Raw genomic sequence first — 21607 nt, forward strand, 5'->3', positions numbered from 1 at the left:
TTATTGAAAGTCTACTTTATTAGTACTTCATAAAGGAGCATTTTTCCTTGGCTTGATGACCTGGCTAATCATGGTGAGTCAGTTATTGTGATGTACAGAGGGAAAAGGCAGCAGAAAAGACTTGATAGATGGGGCTGTTCTTTAATGTGTGTCTGCTGCACACAGAAACCATGCTAGTGCCTTACCTGGTTATCCTTAGATCTCACAACGGCACATGAAACATAGTAATCCTCATCTTACAAATGCGGAAACTAAAAGAAGCAGAGCTCATAAACAGTCAGCGTGGCTCATAAACATAGCTGGAAACAAAGCATAGCTCGTAAACAAAACTAAAAGAGCCATAGCTCATAAACAAAGACAGACCCAAGATTTGGACCAGGTATTTCTGGCATTTTTAGACTATATCATTTTATTCTAAAAATGTATTTATAGATGAGGTCATTGAGACACAGACTTTCCTGATTACCCACAGCTAGTAAAGTAGATTCAAATACAGGTATCTATGTTCTTTAAACTAAATCACACAACCTTCTGAAATCAGAATTCTAAGTACAGTTTGGGATGCTTTGGGACATGGGCCAAATGGAAAACAGTTTACTGCTGAAGTTCTGGAATTTGATTTCTGAAATAAATGCTCCTGGTGTCAGCTTGAGGTGTATAGATACAGATATAGATATAGATATAGATATATAGATGTATATAGAGATGTAGCTATAGATGTAGCTATAGATGTAACTATAGATGTAGCTATAGATATAGCTATATTTTTCCCATCAGAATTTAGTGGTACATACTGCTACAGCTTTGGTGCAAAGCCAGTAACATCGTATTTAGATGTCTGAGAACCTGCCATTATCTTTATGTTCAATGGCACATTAACTGAAACATTTCCCACTCTAAGTATTAATACTAGGAGTCATTAGTATATGATATACACATCAATGTATTCCTAATCTTTTCAGACTTCTCCTCTATGCCTGTTAGTAGAAGAACAATTCTGTGTCAAAATAAGTGTGTTCTATCATTTGAATCTATGTAGATATAAAACTCAGAGCACTCTATCTCATTTTCTTGGGTTTATTTATTCATTTGCCTAATTCATTCATTTGAAACTTATTTATTGAGCATCTACCATAAAGCACCTACCACATATTCTGCTTTCATAGAACTTGTATTTTGGACAACAGAGAAAGATGATGATAATAATAATAATGACAACCAACAACAATACTACTAAATAATAATTATGATTAATGTATCAGATGATCCTAAGTAGGAAAATGCAAGAGAGATTACTTGCAGGGAGAGGTTGCAATTTTTTAAATGGGTGATCATGGAAGCTCACCAACAAAGTGATATTTAGAAGAAGACTTGAAAGAGGGGAGGTAATAGGCCACATGACCGCATTGGAGAAGAACTTTTAGGACAATGGGAACAGATGGTATAAAGGCCCTTGAGGTATCAGTGCACCTGATATATTCCAAGAACATCAGGTTGAAGGGCAGTGTGGCTGGAGGGGAATGAGCACTAGGAAGACTAATAACTGTGAGTCATAGGGTAGGTAAAGGGCAGCTCAAGGAGGGATTTGTAACATTTTATAGAGTGGCTTTATTGTTTGCTCTAAGTTAAGTAGAAAACCATTGGGTAGTTTTCAGCAGAGCCATGATATGATCAAAACTTGGTTTTAAGAGCATCAGCTCATGCACTGAGGGGTCGCAGGTTTGATCCCTGGCCATAGTTGGTATGTGTGAGAGTGGCAACCAATTGATGTGTCTCTCTCACCTCTCTCTCTCTCTCTCTCTCTCTCTCTCTCTTCTTCCCTCCCTTCTCCTCCTTCCCTCCCTCCATCCCTCCCTCCCTCCATCTCTCCCTCCTTTCACTCTAAGAGCACTGGAAAAATATCCTCGGGTGAGGATTAACAACAATAAAAATTGGTTTCATAAAGATCACTTTGGTAATTGTATTAAGAATATAGTAGGTAGAGGGTGAAGATAAAGGTGGAAGCAGGTAATCATTCAGGTGATAAGGACATAAATCTTTATGTTCAATGGCACAACATTAATTATTATGTGCCTTTTACTGTCAGGATCAAATGATGTACAAGTGGCTACCTTATACACATAATAGCAATGTGCAAAAACTCTCTGGTATTATTGAGACTTGTGAAGGCTGTTTAAATCTCAGATGGAATACTTTTTATACCTTCTGCTCTTATCTCTGTTTAAGTGTCTGAAATTAATATTTTGAACTCAAAGTTCACTTGAAGCCTACTTTAATAGGTGATGAATAAGTCATCGTTTTAGCCTCTTTGAAGCCCATAGTCTTATAGTGAATATAAGAATGTTAACAGATAATTAATTATGCTATAGTATGTTTGGTATAAGTTATGCTGAAACTATGGGAAAAGAAAATGGTCTTAACCCACAGACCAAGTATGCAGGTGGAATGATGGAAAATCAGGAAAAGAGTCAGGGCTTATATTTTTATTTGAGGTTATATTTGAGTTGTGTCTACTCAAATGGATGAGTAGAAGTTAACTAATATAATCATATGTGGTAGAGGTGAGAAACAGTATGGTATGTGTATATCTGTGGCTGGGAATAGGATGCAGAAATGAGTAGAGATTAAGGAAACATTTCACTCTCTCTGTAGCCAATGAGAACACCTTTGATAATCTATTTTTACACATTATTCTAGAAACTGCTATATAGGCTTGGAGGATAAGCTAGATGTCAAGAAGACCATTTAAGAAGGTATTTCAATAGTCAACTGAAAGATTTTTTACCAAAACTAGCAGTGTTAGCAGGAATGGAAAAGACGTTTTATTTTTATGAAATAGCATTGAGTGCATTTGATATTTGAAGTAAAAGAAAAGCAATAAAAATGATTTACATGTTCATTGTTTGGATGTTTGTGTGATTAATAGTGGAGTATTCATGACTCAAGAATATAGAGAGGTAACATGTAAGTGTATGTGTTTCAAAATTTTTAACAAAGTTGGAATCATATTATATACACATAAATGTGCCTTTTTATCTACTGTAGTGGTAATATTAAATATTATTTAAAACTATTTTATGGATATGAGATATTCTATCATTTGGATACATGATAATGAATTTAACAAATCCTTTTGGGGCATGATATTGATTAAAGCCATTGGCTATTACAAATAACATTTCAATTTATCTCTCTGTGCATATTGTGCATATCTATAAATAGTTTCCTAGGAGAATTTCCTAGATGTGAATTTGATAGACTGAAACATATAAATGTGTTAAAGGGTTAAACCTCAGCATACAGAGTTTGAACTAGTATGTTTTACTCTCATCAAAAAAAAGCTGTAGAAATGTACACACACCCCAACAATGAATGTGGGTACTTATTTGCTTCATCTATAACCAACCCTGGAAGTTATTGTTTTTAAATGTTTGTCAATTTGGTGGTTAAAAATATCTTGATTTAATTTTTGTTTCTTAGTTTATTAGAGAAGTTGAACATGGGTTCTTGTTTATTGGTTATTTCTTTTCTTTTAGTTTTTTAGTAAATTGTGTTTTTTGTGTTTTTAACCTCTGTTCTCATGGAGTGTTGGTAGTTTTCTTATTGATTATAAAGGACTAGAGGCCTGGTGCACAAATTCGTGCACCAGTGGGGTCCCTCGGCCTGGCCTGCGGGATCGGGCCAAAACCAGCTCTCCAACATCCCCCAATATGTGAGAAATATCAGCAAGAAATAGTGTAAGGCAAGTGAATAAGCTCTGGTCCCCAAGACCAGCATTATAATTTATCTTTTGGTAAGCATGGAAAGTTTATTTCCCCTTGGTCCTCCATTGATCTTTCCACTGTAGATTCTCTATTTAAGGGAAATATATTCGTGTGTTTAAGAGTCCTAAAAATAAAGTATCTCACTTTAAAATAGCTAATTATAGGTATTATATAGAATTCTTAAATTATGCACAAATGTGCATATTTATTATAGAAAATTCAGGAGATTGAATGTAAGTTAATATAAAATCTACAAAACTTCAACTTCACTCTCAATTTTTTTTTTAACTCTATGCCAAAAGTTGTCACTTCTCAACTTTGACTTCAGATCACATACAATCAGCACTTCTTTCCAGCTAACTTCGTGTTTATTGCATCCAGGCTATATGTGTACAGTTTTAATTAAAACATAATTTTATTGATGATTCAATGCATTATGGAGACAGCTTCTCTTGTAAAAGCAAAACATAAAAACTGGAATATACAATTTACATCTTTTCATGTTGCAGTTGTACTATGTCAGCACATCCTTATTTTACCATCTTGTTTGCTAAAATGACTCATATTTTCTTGACCTTCACCAATGCTAACACATGACAGGAAGTCTAAAGAAATCAATGACAGCCATAAGTTTTCATTTTTTCTTTATGCACATGTACTGAAAGCATCAGGTTTGTTCCACATTGATATAATTTATTTTGTTTTTTGTTTTCATATTATGAAGTGCATGAACTATTTGCCTCATTCAAAACATATTTAGTAGTTTTGATGTTTCTATTTCAGTCTAAAATATTCTCATCATTTCTGAACTAACAGTTCTTTACAGATAAGTATTCAAAATTTACATTTTTAAGCATTGAGAAGGATTTTTACAATGCCATTTGCCCCATATTTTAGTTCTGGGGTAATTAGCAGTATAACACATTAATTTCACTTTTTCATTCCCAATGGCAAAGACAGTTCCTATTGTATGAAATGAAAAATATAAAGCAACTTTCTAAAAATAGAAATGAATCTAGATTTTTAAATAGAACTTTCTTCTTTTTACATTCGAAGAGAATTCAAAACATCTCTGAAAAGTAAACATACTTTCCTAAATCTATGGAATCAAATGTGGATCTATGTTTTATCCTACTGAAACCCCTATAACTCTGGGCATCTAAGTAAACAAAAGCAACATGGTAATGTAGCAAGCCCATTGCCAGGTACAGCGTATCAGTCGTGGGCAAACTACGGCCCACGGGCCGGATCCGGCCCGTTTGAAATGAATAAAACTAAAAAAAAAAAAAAGACCGTACCCTTTTATGTAATGATGTTTACTTTGAATTTATATTAGTTCACACAAACACTCCATCCATGGTTTTGTTCTGGCCCTCCAGTCCAGTTTAAGAACCCATTGTGGCCCTCGAGTCAAAAAGTTTGCCCACCCCTGTAGCTACTCAAAAATACTAGTTCCTTTCACTTCACAATTCTTCTTGTTCTCATGTAAATTATACTTCATATAGTCATCTAGAGAGTAGAAAATATACTCTAATAAAAATATAGCAGCTTAGAACTGTGTATCTGTACCACATTGGTTAGGCCCATAGAATAGCTCAGATTGAACTGTACTTGGGAACCTTGTCCTCACATGACCCTGAGGTGTTACCTTAAGGAAATGAATTTATTGTAGTGCTGTTGGTTGGATGCCTGCCTCTCATTTTATGAAAACACACAAGAGATTTTACTCAGGCCTCCATGCCAGGAAAAGATGTAGTTTTTTTTTTTTTAAATATATTTTTATTGATTTTTTACAGAGAGGAAGGGAGAGAGATAGAGAGTCAGAAACATCGATCAGCCGCCCCCTGCACATCTCCCACTGGGGATGTGCCCGCAGCCCAGGCACATGCCCTTGACCGGAATCAAACCTGGGACCTCTCAGTCCGCAGGCCGACACTCTATCCAATGAGCCAAACCGGTTTCGGCAAGATGTAGTTCTTATAAGGAATAATTTTAAATATATTAGTTCTTATAAGGAATAATTTTAAATATATATTTAAGAGACATTTAGATCTTAGAATTAATCATACTTTCTTCTTGCCTTTGATCACTAGGCGATTTAGAATTGAAGTTGTACTCCAGTTATAGTAGTGGTTTAGTGCTTTATGATGTGCATTTTTGTTTTCAAACATTAGCTTTACTTTTATCCTCTGTCCTCCTACTTTCCCTTCATCCTGATCATCCTGATATTCTTATCTGTGGAAATTTTTTTTAAAATACCCTTAAACTGATTATATAATTAAGTAGTTATATAATCATATGACTGTATAATACTCAAGCATGAACAGATTACAAACAAACTTATTGGTTGCCACACCAGGATAATCATTACAAACAACTGGAGGGGTTTTTGTTGTTTATTTTTATCTTTGGTTTGTTTTTTGCATTTTGGTTCCTATTTATTACTTTCAGATGCATAGTTTAGTTAAACATACTGCTTTATTCACAGCACATTGTCATGATCTGTCCACACAAGTCCCCTCTTGTTTGATTTTATTTTTCTTGGACCACCTTTCTTCGCTTTCATCTTGCTTCCTCAGATGCATCATTGTAATGATTGCAAGGTATCCAATACTACATTTGTATATTGAATGAATACATAACATTTTGAGTTCGCATGAGCCATAAAAATAAATATGCTATAGATCTTATGCTGCTTCTTCTTACTTTTTAAAACTCAACACTGTGTCTTATGGCTTATCACTGTTGTTGTGTGTCTCTAGTTCATTGTTTCTGTTACTAATTGAACATAGCAGGCATTCATTGCTCTTAATTGATCCATTCTCCTCAGAGTGGACCAAAGTGTCATCAATTCCCACTACTATGTCTTTAATGATCATCTCTGCAAATAATAACTTATAGATCAGCATGTAAATTTTTGCATTATTAACTATCAAAATCCTTCATTTCTCTAATTATTGTTGACTTACTTTCCAGAATTTCTTCACCATTTTCACTCTCAAAGCTCCCATTTCCCCACATCCTCACCAATATTTAGTATTTTCTAGTTTTTTCCTTTCTTCTGTGTGTAAGGTAGTATCATTTTTAAATTTGCATTTCTAAAATTACTATTACTAGTTGAACATAACTTGAATACTTATTAAGCATTTGGGTTTCTCTTAATTTCCTGTTTATATACTTTTCCCCATTTTTCTCATATATCTCTCTTTCAGGAATTCTTTGTATCTTCTATATATTAATCCATTCTTGAATATAAATGTTTAAAATTTCTTCTTTGATATAGTTGGTGTTTTTTAATATAACATTTTTTCACAGTATGGTTTTGAGTTCTTATTTATGATAATTTTCCTCTCATCATCTTCTTTTGTTATAAATAAATTTTTCACATTTGGATCTTTAATCTGAAGTATAAATACAACTTTGTTTTATATATAGTGAAACAGATTTCTTAAATGAGCTATTAAGAACTCACCTTGTCTCTATTGGGTAATTATCTTTTTCATGTAGCAGGTTCATATTGGAAAGTGTTTTTAATAATAGAAATTTTTTATTTTTATGCTGTCATATACAATATATTTCTGTAAGTCCACCAAAAAATCTTTTTGAATTGAAGACAGGCCAGATAAACAAACAAACATATAAATTGTTAGTCTTTATTTCTTGACTAAAACTGATTTCATTGTTAAATATATTCTGAACTAAACCAGTTCAAGGCCTGTGTCTCTTCTATTCCTATGAAAAGTATGGAGCCATATAGTTGAGACACATGGAAATCATGGCTTCTTCCTGACCAGCTACCAGATGTGCAGGGTTCTTTGTTCAATTACTTTTGTTATTTGACATTATGAAACATACTGAATCAATCTTTATAGCTAAGAATATTAAAACCATTTCCAGTAAGAAATTCTGTATGTTTTTATATTACCTATAAGAATATTTGATAAAATGATGTATTATGTACCATCTTATTGACCAAGTAAATCTGGTCTGCAGACGCAGAAAAAGAACAACTGGATGAAAAACACTTCTGTAATCAGGGTTTGAAGTTGAAGGTACCCATGTTAACTAAAGTGGAAAGATTAAATCGTGGGAGGACTTCAAATACAAATCTCTAAGTCATTTATTATTTCTAGGAATTCATAGGCTGTGGAAGTCAAGCTTAACTTTCAAGGTGATTTAATCTACACAGTGTACAATCATCCAGATCTGAGAATTAACACTACTTTTCTTCTTGAATTTCTGATTCGCTGTAACCAGGAGGAGAGACCTGAATTCTGAGACAGGCCCTATCTCTAATATGCAAATAAATGAGGTAGAACAATTCCCATTATAGTCATCTTGCTTCCACATCTTCAAACTCGTCTGGACTTTATACATACACACAATGCCATGTTTCTTAAGCTTGGGTTTCTGATAATGGAAGAAATTCCTTCTTCTTTGACAGATTTTTTTTAAAGCCCTCTTATCCAGAGATCAATGATTTGTATTTATATCACTTTTGCTTTTTGTTTTATTTTAAAACACTTTCATGAACTGATTGCTATTTGCCAGAATATGGGCTAGGTGACTTTTGTGTTTTCTCTTGTGTGATTCACTCTCCCAGGAGATTTAGCAGAGAGAGAACAAAGGATGATCATATCCAGTGAAGATGTTTGTGTGCAGTTGCTTTCAGGTGAAGGCAGTTTCCCAGAGCTGCTTGTCCTATGTATCTGTGAAGCATACATAGCCCTTTACACTAGCGGCTAACTGTTCCTCAAATTATGCTTGCTTCTTTCCTAGCCAAATCATTATTGGGTTTACATAGAAATGGTGAATTACTTGGTGAATTACTGTATCCTTATTGGTATACCTCATTGTCTTGCTAGTATACTCTGAACAGATTAATAAGTTTTCATTTTCACTATGTTCTGAGCACTCTACTCATTATGGAATAATCATAATAATTAAGAGATAGGCCTTTGCCCTTATGAAACTTATTATACAGGGTGGGGCAAAAATAGGTTTACAGTTGCGAGTAAACAGTTTATTCTTATATTATTATTTATTAATTAGAGGCCCGATGCACGAAATTTGTGCAAGAGTAGGCCTTCCTTCCCCTGGCTGCCAGCACCGACTTCCCTTTAGCACCTGGGACCCAGGCTTCCCTCTGGCCATTGGCAGGCACCCAGGACCCAGGCTTCCCTCACAGCCCCGGCTTTGTCTGGAAGGTCATCCAGAAGGACATCTGGAAGGTCATCTGGTCTAATTAGCATATTATGATTTTATTATTATAGGTTACTAGAGGCCTGGTGCATGAAATTCATGAACGGGGGGGGGGGGGGGGAGTGGTGCCCCTCAGCCCTGCCTGCACCCTCTCGCAATCTGGGACCCTTTGGGGGATATCCAACTGCTGGTTTAGGCCCAATCTGGTCGGGACCTAAACCCAGGTTCATGGCTCCTAACCACTCACCTGCCTGCCTGCCTAATCACCCCTGACCACTCTGCCTGCCTGCCTGATTGCCCCTAACTGCTCACCTGCCTACCTGATTGCCCCTAACTGCTTGCCTGCCTGCCTGATCACCCCTAACCACCTCTGCCTTGGCCCCCGCCACCATGGCTTCGTTTGGAAGGACGTCCGGAATGACATCCGGAAAGTCGTTTGGCTGTCTGGTCTCATTACCATATTACACTTATATTATTATAGATTGTATTATTTTCCACATGAACAACTGCAAACCTACTTTTGCCCCACCCTGTATTAAAGAGATGAAACTTTCATGAAAAAAATATTTGAAGAGGATTATAAATACCATTTTGTATGCTACAAATATGAATGCTTTTGAGATACAAAAAAAAACAAAACATATTTATGGGCCATAAAGAAAGTATTCAGTTAAGATGTGAAAGTTTAAGCCTGGCAGGAAATTTTAAAAATGGATTGACAAACGGTAGAAAGGAGTTTACTTAAGAAGAAGAAATAAGACATGGAAGTGGGAAATTAGATCGCAAGACAGGGAACTGAGAGCAGAAGGAGTTATGAAGAGGAGGATTTGACTATTATTCTGCAAGTTGTCCCCACTACCTGCCCTAAAAATTATAGCATTGTTCTTGGGCCGGTAGCATGACTATTATTAAAATGTTTATTAAATGTTCACAAGAATCAAACCAGAAATGCTTGTATGGGCTTGTAACTTTTATTCAAATAAAACAAAACAAAATATATTTACAAATAAAATATAAGCAAATTTATACATCATTTAAATGTATATTTAATTGGATGATTTTTTTTTCACTGAAATGAGGTATCTCCGTGGAAGTAAAATGGGACGCAGACTACCACATATGTGTGTATGTGAATATATAAAACATCTGCCTATAGCACTGTGTGCCATGTGATGACTCAATCCCCTTAACACTTTATTCAAGTGACTTCAAAACTTTTTATATGCATTACTACATAAGGATGCTGTTTGGTTTTCATTTGGCTGGAACATATCATTAACATATTAAATCCATCTTTGTCCTCCTTAGCAGCTGGAAACTCTCAAAGCTTTGAACGTGGATCAGATCTATGATAAACACAAATACTAACAATGAGGATCTTCCACATGATCCCAAATATAGTTCTTTTAGAATGTATATTGATTATAATGGAAATAATCACACTAATCTAAGAAATCCTTATAGAAAACTCATTGATCTCAGAAATGCAACTATTCCACCAACCCCAGTCTGAGAAGCTCTATCTTGAGCTGTTGGGATATAGATTTACAAAGGCAGGATCTGGTTAATTGGACAATTCTCACCTGCTCAGGCAAGCAACAGAGAGTCTGAATAAGCACCCAATCAGGAGCATGACAAAAGGAAGTGAACTTTGAAGAAGAGTAAAATAGTACTCATTTGTTGAAATAAAGGGTAAAGCTACCAATCAGATGAAAATTAATGCAAGGGCTGTTTATATTTGCAAATAACGATGCTTGTTCAGGTATATAAAAGTTAACAAGTGAAATGATGATAAGAAGGAAATAAGGACACTTTTATAGGGGTGTGAGGGAGGCCTGTTTGAAGAGATAACATTTAGGTCAGCCTTTCTGAATGAGAAGGAATCAGGCCAGACATTGGGAAGTTTCTTTAGACAGAGACAAGATTATAGGTTTTGAAACAGAATCCAGCTGGGCATGAAAGCAAGAACAGAAAAAAAGGAGATTTGGAGAGAGTCTGCCATGAGATAAGATCAAAGAACAGGTCGTGAAGTAGGAGCCTAGCATTGTAGCAAAAATAATAAAATGGAATGGATGTTTCTGATGCTCATCAATGAAGAAATGTTGATGGGAATTTGAGATCTGTTGGATATGAGGATAATAATGAGAGAGAAGTATATATGGTGTCCCAAAAAATGTATGCAGACTTTGAATCATTATAAAGGCAGTGTTTATTAAAATACATTTCATTTTCAAAATTGAGCTATCAGCTGTTAAACTATGTATACATTTTGGGGGGACACCCTGTATATGATAAACACTTTCAGAGAGAGTGACTATCTGAAGCATCTATAGAAGAATGATGATGTAATGATGATGTAATTGTCAGAAATAGGGAAATAAGTAATTGGGGGGAGTCTAAGTGAAAAGACACTGAATTGTATATAATGAAGGTCAGATAAGTCTCGGTTAGTGTTTCGTAATTTATAGGGAACAAAAAAAACAATGGATTATCTATATGCAAGTTGTACCCTCTTAAAGAAGCTGATTGAAATTAGGAAATAGAAGAATTATCAAATGGATGCAAATAAAACATGAGATCAGAGAAGGACAGAGGATTGTGCCTTAGAGGGAATGAGAGATCTATAGAAGACACCAAGAAAAGTCCCAGGACAGTATAATGGCTTATACTACACAGAAAAAAAAAAGACAGTTAAGTAGGCCAGTCCATTATGTCAGATGCTGCCACAAGTTTAAAAACAATGGGTGCTGTCCTTCAGAGTCAGTATCATGAGAAGCATGGTGCGGTCATAGGCAGGCTGCAATACATGGAGAAAGCTAGTGGTGAAGGGAAAATTGGCAAAAGGCCCAGTTAAACTGAGCAGAGCAACTCAAAGTCCTTTAAGGGTTATTGGTTGTGGCAGGTGCTAAGGCTAGATTCTCAGTAAAACCTATCTTTTAGGTTTTATTGTTTCCATGTACAATAAAAGCTTTGGTTTGAGGGCTCTTCCTGGCTCCTCACTGGAGAACTTCTTGAGTGAATGACTGTAGCATTTTGTCTGCCAGGGCCTGGTCCTTCCGAGTCAAGGGAAGCGCCTATGAAGGACATATGGAGCTCCTCTTGTCATCCAACTATGTCACTCTGAAGCTTCTGAGTGATTAATTTACCTTGCACAGCTGACAAAATGCTCCAGGGAGCCTTGTAATTTATCATTAACATTCTCATTTGCGGTACAAACTCTCACTCTAGCACTAAGGCCATTTTGCCACATTATCACCAATGATATAAATGACCACACATGAGTAATCATGTATGATGAGTCAGTCACATTGCAACTTTGGACATGGCCAAACTGACCAAGGCCTGGGAGAGCTGAGCCTGGTGGGCCATGCCAGGACCTACTACTGGCTCAAAAACATGCTTGTTGGAATGGCCTTTACTGCCAACGTGGTTGTGGTTGTGGCTGCTATGCCCTATTATATTGGCAAAGTTGAATACTGCTCTTGTTTTGTATTGTCAAAGGGAAAATCAGAGAGTACAGTGTAAATCACTTTTATACCAGCATCATGTGATCCTGGGCCACAGGAAAACATATAACAGTTTGTCTTTTAGCTCAAGGAAATGTAGAGGTGAATAATTAAGAGATAAGATTTTTTTTTTTTTTTTGGAAGGGGAGAAGTTGAAGGTAGTCCGCTCTCTAAATAGAAATCCTTGTAGTAACATTGGTCATTGTTTTCTGAAACACATAAGAACCCCTGAACTAATAATTTGAGAAATGAAATTTGTTCTTTCCATTAAAAAAGAAATTAAACAAATTTTACAAATTGTCATTTCACATTAAATTTGAGTGCTATATAGAACTGAATATTTTTCTAATAATTGAAAGCTCACTCACTTTGCTCTTAAAAAATATTGATGGCTCTGGCCAATGTAGCTAAGTTGGCTGAGCATCATCCCATGCACAAGAGGTCACTGGTTGGATTCCCAGTCAAGACACATGCCCGGGCTGTTGGCTTGATCCCTAGTAAGCGATGTGCAGGAGACAGACAATCACTGGTTCTCTCTCGTCGATGTTTCTCTCTCTTCCTCTCCCTTTCTCATGCTCTCTAAAATAGATAAAAACATATTAAAAATAGGTGGATGTAAAATGCCTTAAAGTGACCTCAAATATAATTTAGTTCAGAGAGAGGGAGAACGGATTTATTTACTTAGGCCCCCTCCCCTCTCTCATATATATGACATTTATTTCATCATGTTATAATGAAAATGAACAAAATAAAGATACATTATAGGCTGGTATAATATTCTTCTGGATAACAGTCCAGTGTCATTATTTTTTTTGTTATTGCAGGTGAAGACAGATGATAGAGTGGTTAAGATGGACCTCGGTTTACTCTTCCTAAGGGTGCGCAAAATGGATGCTGGTACATATTTTTGCCAGACAGTAGAGCATAGTTTTGTCCATACTGTCCGTAAAATCACCCTGGAGGTTGTAGAAGAGGAGCGCGTGGAGGAAATGTTTAACAAAGACTACGAAGAGGACAGGCCTCCCAAGATGCCTTGTCCAGCTCACAGTAGTATCCCGCACGGAGCAAAGCCATGGTATAAGGAATTCTTGCAGCTGATTGGTTATAGCAACTTCCAGAGAGTGGAAGAATACTGTGAAAAGGTATGGTGCACAGATAAGAAGAGGAAAAAGCATAAAATGTCACCTTCCAAGTGGAAGTATGCTAACCCCCAGGAAAAGAAGCTCCGCCCCAAAGCAGAGCACTATCGCCTGCCCAGGCACACGCTGGGCTCCTGATGAGGTGAAACAATCCACTGGATTCTGAAGAATTTATATTTGAAACCTAAAAGCAAAAGAAAAAAAAAGAATGAGAAATCATCCAACTTCTGTGCATTACTTTAAAAAGATATTTCTGTAATACAGAAATGACTAAGAGGTGTTATGATAAATTATTCTACATACTCATTTGACTGGTTAAACATCATATAAGTTAACTAATTTTTTTAAAAATAACTGTATGGTTCAATGGTTTCACATTATATTTATCAGAAAGTGACGATAGTTGTAGTTTGGAGTACTTGACTGCTTTTCCTTATTATTACTTTACTCTTGCTAGACGTAAGATAATGGGAATATTGATGAAAATTTTGAGATTTAAATAATCATGGAAAAATAAAAATAAATGTTTTAATCTTTCTGAATTTTGCCTTTCCTCCACACATAGTATCAGATAGTTTAATATTCTCATGTTAACTGTCTGTACGTTTTGAAAATGATTGTATTAGTGTTGTCAAAGCCATGAGCCAAGGTGTGTTGTAATTATTGTAAACCATGAAAGGAAAATTGTGGTCACCTTGACAATTGTGCCCTTCATAAAACATTCATTGCACCGTGGAGTGGAGAGAAGAATTAAGTGAAGGTAACTTCTCAGAAAGATCTCAAAGAATGTCAAAACAGATGGACTTACAGTTAGAACTCTTATTGAAAAATTTTGCTGCCCTCTTCTGGTAGAAAAGTATATTCCTCTATAATTTGTCTAGTAAAGATTTGAAAGTTTCTCAGTAGTATATCTAATCCATTTTTAGAAAAAAAACTAACTGAAATAATGATGCGCTAATGCTTATGTCATGCTTTAAGATGTTAATAACTTATTACCTCACAAGCCAAAAATGATATTATAGCACTGAAGCTCTATAAAAACTTAAATTGTATGTCTTCTAAGTAATCTTTCCTGAAATATAAAATATATTCCAGAAGCATAATCTTTATTTCTGAAAAAAATATTAAAGCATTTTGCTCTGAGATGTCAAATTTTCCTCTATTTTATATTAACAAATGGAAAATTATTTCATGAGTTCGCCTAACTCCCAAGATGTTCAGAGCACTTTTACTTTTCTCTTATAAATAGTATCAGGAGATTTTATTATTGAAAATGTTTATTTCCTGGAGTTTTTTCTTCTCTTTTATGTAGCAATTACCTTTCTAAAATATAACTTTTAAGATTTTTCATTTAAATAAAAATTAAAAGCAAGTGGATTACATATAAAAACAAGTATGACTATTTAAATGTTAATCTTGAATAATATTCATTTTAGTTTTCAAAATTAGCTTAGAGGATGTATAAATAAGAAAGTCCACGTGTTGATAACTTGTAATGTCTTTCCATTTTATTTTAAAATTACCAAATACATAAATGTTTCAAGAAAGTTTTAAGAGTTCATTCAGTAAGCTGCCCAGCTACAAAAGGTCTAAAAGATACAAATATATTGAAAATAAACATTCTCTGAAAAACTCAGTTGCTATGTACATAAGAATCCACTGGAGGTCATTGCTGCCCACCAATATTAACTGGAAACAATGTATTGAAAGTTGCATTAAAAAGATGTATTTCAGTAAAGCTGCCAAATGTAGAAAAATAGAACCATAACCACAGATTACAAGACCCTTAGCAAAGGTTATGTCCAAAACACTCAAAGTGAACAGATAGGTCAATAAACACAATTTATTGAAAATATTCTTCCATTAACACAAGAGAAGGGAAAGCAGGATTTTTCTCCTGTATTTGAAATTTAAGAAAAAAAATTATGGCAGATAAGGCATAAGCAGTTATCATTTTAATCTCCACACATACAACCAGTTAATAATAATGACAATGTCACTTATGAACTAAACTATTTGACAACTGGATAACTAAAACTGAGGAAAATAACTTTTCTATGATGCGTCTTAAGAATTGAATGGACCTACATGCTTTTAAGCTAAAACTATTAACCAGAAAAAAAGATATATTTTACGTAAAATGCTAAACTTGATTCTGAAAAAATAAATACAAGTCAAATAAGCTTTTGAAGACTCGAATACACAATTCAGTGAAAGTACTAAATTCCATATATATGTATATACAGGTATATGTATATACATGTGCTTTTTGTTTCAATTTTCTCTCTGTACCCCCCCCCCACACACACACCCACTTCCATCACCCCCCCACCACGTGCACGCACACACACATCATGACGTACTTTAAGAAAAATGCATGGCCCTCTCAAAGGACAAGCCAATAATTTATGTTGCTCTGTCCTTGAGAATCTGAAATGTACCACAAAAACACATTTCAGGTCTTTTGTTTGTTTTTTCTGGGATTAGAACTCAAATTCAGAATCTCATTTCAGAAATGTCCAGGCTTGGAAAATCACAAATGAACTGATATATATCCCCTCTTTCTTGAACTTGGGAAAAGCATGCCTACCTGGAAGAATTCAGATTTTGCCCCAACCCCACCTCATTTTCTCCAGACATAAACTCAGTGAAGGAGAAAGATTCCCTCCGGGAAAAGACAGCTGAAAAAGAATCATCACCACCGACCCTAGTTTCAGATGGGGCACCTCCATGCAGGGACTGTCTCCTGCTTCTTCAGCCTATTCTGTGTTATTCCCGGTTGAGAGGGTACCTGTGGATGGATGAGCCTTGACATCACAATGAACACCTACATCACCCATTGAGCTACAGATGCAGGTTTGTTAGCAGGGAGGATTTCAACTGGAAGGTATTTTACGTCATGATTTGCGACACCTCTTCCATGCCTACCGTCTTAGATGGCTAATTTTTCTTTTGTGTTTATTACTGAATATTTCAGTACAAGGCTATCAACATGGTGAAACAGGGATTAAAAATAGAAATAGATACTAATGAGGGCTCTGGAAGAAAGACTTTGCCTATTTATTAAGTGGCAATTCCATATATATGAGAGTTTTTCCTTCCCCAAATTAGTTGAGTACTTATGATGTTTTTATTGTGCTTAATATTTGCTATAGGGTGTAGGGTTTTGTAAATCTTCATAGTGATTATGAACATTTGTAAAATTTGTAAAATACAATAAATCATTTTGAGTGTTGGTGTTTCGCATGAAACAGATACAGCAGCCGTTGTCCTTAAAAATGAGTTGTGTTTAGCCTGATAGAGAAAATTACTTAGCATTGTGTAGGTATTTGAGATCACAAAGAAGTGCTGCAGTTATGATGCAGTGGGAAGTCATTCTTTTTCTTACGGCGGAGTATCACATCGAGATAATTTTTCAAAAGCAGTGCTCATTTTTAAGGACAGCATTGTTGCATTTAAATCAGATATAAATACTAGATTTCCACGAACACTCTTTTGAATGTAGTGTGTTATTTAAGCTGGCATGTTTATTTTATTTTTCTGGGAAGATAGCATTATATTTTGGCTCTCATTGTAAACCAAATGTATTCTGTTTGTCTAAATGGCTTAGTTATAAGCTGGAGTACTATATCGGCATATTCTTGTCTGTATGGCTTCCTTTTATGTGCTTGCCTGGGTCCATAACAGCATGTGCCATATTATTTCTTTTCACGGATTATAAGCCATGAGACTTATCATCTGGTGGCAAGCTGCGAAGACCATTGACTGTCACATAGATTTGCCACTGTGCACTGCATAATTCATCTGTACCATTATGTACAATTTCCATTTAGTTTAACATAGATGATAAATAAATATTTGCTAAATCCTTACATGCTTTTTGAGGAGTGTTTTCTAAGTTTTTTGCCAGTTGAATTCAAGTTTCACAACATGTCAAGCCGAGATGTAACCGTACAATGCTAGAGTAGCACTCTTTTTTAAGAAGTTAGGAAACAATTTCGTTTTCTTTCCTTGTAAATACGTGAGTCAACTTTCTTAAGGAGGAACAAGGCCATTCATCTCATTACTTTGCAGCAGTGGGGTTTATGTTTAGGCATCATGTTCCTAGGACCAGCAGCCAGAAATTCCTTTCTAAACCGCATTCTCCAGATAAGAAAGAGTGAAAATGAAGCTTTTAGAATGGTAACCAGCAGGATGTCTACTATTTTGGCAAGCCTCAACTTCTTTCTTGAGGGAGCTTAATTGCTGTTTTCTCTGCTGTTATTATAAGAAGTTGGAGAGGTCATTTAAATGAGATTTAGCGTTAAATGATTCTCACTTTGGGGAGTTCTGTTTTCAAGTAACATGGTGGTAAGTAATTACAATGCTTAAAGGAAGACGAGGCTCTAGCATAGTGTTTCTGGCAGCTTTCTGATATGACAATGCCATTAATGGTAACTGTTTATACTTGTTTTACACTTGCATTCATTCATAATATAGGGCCTTCCTTTTAGAGTAATATTCGATGAACCCATTAAAACTGCTTTTTCGATACATATTTAACTACTAGTCAAGGAAAAGTAGAGAAACAGTTGTGGTGACTAGAAATCTCTTACCTATTATTCAAAGAGAACCAAAGTGCCTGGCCGGTGTGGTTCAGTGGCTGAGCATTGACCCGTAAACGAGGAGGTCACAGTTCCATTCCCAGTCAGGGCACATGCCAGGGTTGTGGGCTCGATCCCCAGCAGGGGGCATGTAGGAAGTAGCCAATCCACGTTAATGTTTCTCTCTCATAGATGTTTCTATCTCTCCCTCTCTCTCTAAAATCAATAAAAACACAAAAGTATGCACCTATCTTCTTATTCAAAAACTATATGCTAGGCACTAGACCAGGTGCCTTATAAAGTGTAGAACTATTAATGATGCCATTAAGTATAGGGGTAAACAAAAATTAGATTACATTTGTTCTAAGAATTTGTTGACAGTTTTCACTGGAAAAAACCTCAAAACCTTATTTTTTTACTTTATGCAGCATGAAACACAAGAGTGTAGCTTTTAAAATGTTTTTCAAATATTTGGAATGTTGTAGAAGGTACTTCTAATTATGAATCTTGAGACTTCTTGTCAGGATGACATCAAAAAGCCAGGCTTTGATTCAAAGGAGCAGCAATGATAGATGTTATATAGAAAAAGAAAATAATTTAACAACAAAGAAACAAACAAGACACAACAAGAAGGCAGCTGTCTGCAAGACAGGAAGAGGGGTCTCACCAGGAGAGCAATACTTTGATCTTGGACTTCCCAGTCTCCTGAACTGTGAAAATAAATGTTTGTTGTTTAAGCCACACAGTCTATGGTATTTTCTCATAGTGTGGGCAGACTACTGCACAAAGAAAAGAACAGAGAAAGGCAGAGAGATTAAGCACAATCAGAAAAAAAAACAAATAAGCCTACATGTATTCCAAAACATCTGCAGTTATCTAAAGTCAAGTAAGTAGTGGTATCTGGAAAAAGTGATGAAAAGTGGCCTCTCAGCTATGACTGCTGGCTTACATCAATTAGGCAGGACATTCAGAAGTGTTTCTCAATCAAAGGTGATTTCTTTGTGGATCAGAATAAGTTTCTAGGAAAGGAGAAAACTGAATTATAAACTCAGTTTTCAACAACCACAACAACAGCAGAAAAAAAAACTAGTGACGAACGGGATGATCCCTTGCAGATTATCCCATCAATTCAATCTAGTTGGAAAGAATGGTTAAAGAGTTTCTTATTTTACATGATTTTCATAAGTCAGAAGTCAGGACATAACATGTCTCAGCTGGATTCTCTGCTTAGGATCTCAAAAAAACAACATCAACCACCAGCTGCCTGAGACCTGGGGAAGAATCAACTTATTCAGGTAATTGGGAGAATTCTGTTCCTTGTGGTTCTAGGACTCAGATCCCTTCCCCTCTCTCAGCATAATTATTTTCAGACTAGAGCCCAGTGCATGAATTCGTGCATGGGTGGGGTCCCTCGGCCTGGCCAGCGTTTGGGCCAATCGGGTCAGCCAGCAGGGGAGAGGGACATCAGGAGGTTGGCCGGCCGCGGAAGGTTGGCTGTGGGAGCGCACTGACCACTAGGGGGCAGCTTCTGCTTTGAGTGTCAGTTCGGTTGATGGCTTTTATATATATATATATATATATATATATATATATATATATATATATATTCTTCCAAGTTGTTGAATGTATCAGTACTTTGTTCTTTTTTATTACTGAGTACCATTCCACTACTAGTATAATGGGTATACAAAAATTTGATGAACATTTTAGTTGTTTCAATTTTGTCTATCTACACTAATAAAAGACAAAGATGCTAATTGACTGTACCTTTGTCACACCCACCAGCCAATCAGAAGAATATGCAAATTAACCCAACAAAGATGGTGGTTAATTTGCATACACAGGCGCTCAGTGAAGACTGAAGACAGTGTAGAAGGAGGCCAAGCACTGCAGAAGGGAGCCAAGCAGTGGAGAAAGGAATGGATCGGAGGTAGCAGAGACGGAGCGGAGCTGAGGCAGTGAACAAGGGAGGGAGCGAAGTGGCGGAGAAGGGAGGGAGTGAGGCGGTGGACATGGGAGGGAGGCGAGGCAGAGGACACGGGAGGGAGCGAAGCGGCCGACATGGGAGGAAGCAAGGCAGTGGGAAAGGAAGGGAGCGAGGCAGTGGAGAAGGGAGAGAGCCAAGGCAGCAGAGAAGGAAGGGAGCCGAGGGTGAAGCAGGGAAGGAAGGGAGCGAGGCAGTGGAGAAGGGAGGAAGCGAGGCAGCGGAGAAGGAAGAGAGCCGAGGGTGAAGCAGGGAAGGAAGGGAGCGAGGCCCACCTCGGTGGGCTTTGCTCCCTTCTCTGCTTCGCTCCAGTCTCAGGAAGCCCTATTCTTGCAGTAATAGGCCTGAGGAAGCCCTATTCTTGCAAGAATCTTCCTGCAACAGGCCTCTAGTTATAAATAAAATGGAACATTTATGTGTAAGTATGGACACAGCATTTATTTCTCTTGGGTATATACCTAGCAGAGGAATTTCTAGATTGTGTAGTTGTATATTTAATTTTGATGAAACTGCCATATTGTTTTGCAAAGTGATTATACATTTTAGATTCCATAAATTGTGTATGAGAGTTCAATTTTCTTCATGTCTTCACCAACCCTTGGTATGTTCAATCGTCTCTATTTTAGTCATTGTACCAGGTGTATAGTGATCTCTCATTGTGGTTTTCAATTTTCATTTCTCTAATGACTAATGCTGTTAAATATCTTTGCATGTACTTATTAGCTATCCATGTATCTTCTTTGGTGACATAAGTATTCAAAGATTTTGTCCATTTTATTGAGTTGTCTGTCTTCTCATTATTAAGGTGTAAGAGTTGTTTATATATTTTAGATAAAAGGCCTTTGTAAGATACATATTTTATAAATATTTCTCTCAGTCATTAAGTGTTATCATTTATTTTGGTAACAATGTCTTATAAGTAGCAAATATGTGTTTTTTAATCCAATTTATTGACATTTTTTGTGTGTTTAAGAAATATTGGCCAAACACAAGGTCACTGAGATTTTTCTCCAGTATTTTCTTCTAGAACTTCAATAGCTTTACCTTACATTTAGATCTATAATCCATTTGAAATTAACTTTGTGTATGCTGTGAAGTATGTGTCAAGATTTATTTCTTTGCATGTGGTTATTCCACTAATCCGGTACCATTTGTTGAAATAAACAGTTCCTGCATTGAATTGACTTGCCACTTTTTGATAAAGGTAATCAGCTATAGAAATTTTAGGCTGGTTGATCCAGGCTAACTTCCCAGACTTAATGAGATACCCCTGTCCCCAAATGTGCAATATTCTGTATATGTGAAAGCCTTTTAATCTAGTCTTAAAAATTATATCAAATAAAGATGTCTTTGATTTTATTAAGGAACCTTCTTTAAAATGCTAATAACTTGTAGAATTGAGTGGGTTAGAATTCATACAGCAGTAGCA

General features: G+C 36.0%; 1 protein-coding gene across 4 annotated transcripts in view; it reads left to right on the forward strand.

Annotated features, from left to right (window-relative positions):
• Positions 1–21607, forward strand: part of SEMA3E (semaphorin 3E) — a 263371-nt gene that overhangs the window by 203149 nt on the left and 38615 nt on the right. For 2 of the 4 annotated variants that reach the window (XM_006088682.3, XM_023753778.1), the window contains one exon: positions 13297–14756. The exons of the other annotated variants lie outside the window; for them this stretch is intronic. In XM_006088682.3, the coding sequence (XP_006088744.1) occupies positions 13297–13749 (453 nt within the window). In that variant the 3' untranslated portion in view covers positions 13750–14756. Of the gene's footprint in view, positions 1–13296; positions 14757–21607 lie in introns of those variants that run through there. 4 annotated transcript variants of the gene reach the window in all.

This window comes from Myotis lucifugus, unplaced genomic scaffold (genome assembly GCF_000147115.1).
Source record: "Myotis lucifugus unplaced genomic scaffold, Myoluc2.0 scaffold_51, whole genome shotgun sequence".
In the NCBI taxonomy this organism is placed as follows: Eukaryota; Metazoa; Chordata; class Mammalia; order Chiroptera; family Vespertilionidae; genus Myotis; species Myotis lucifugus.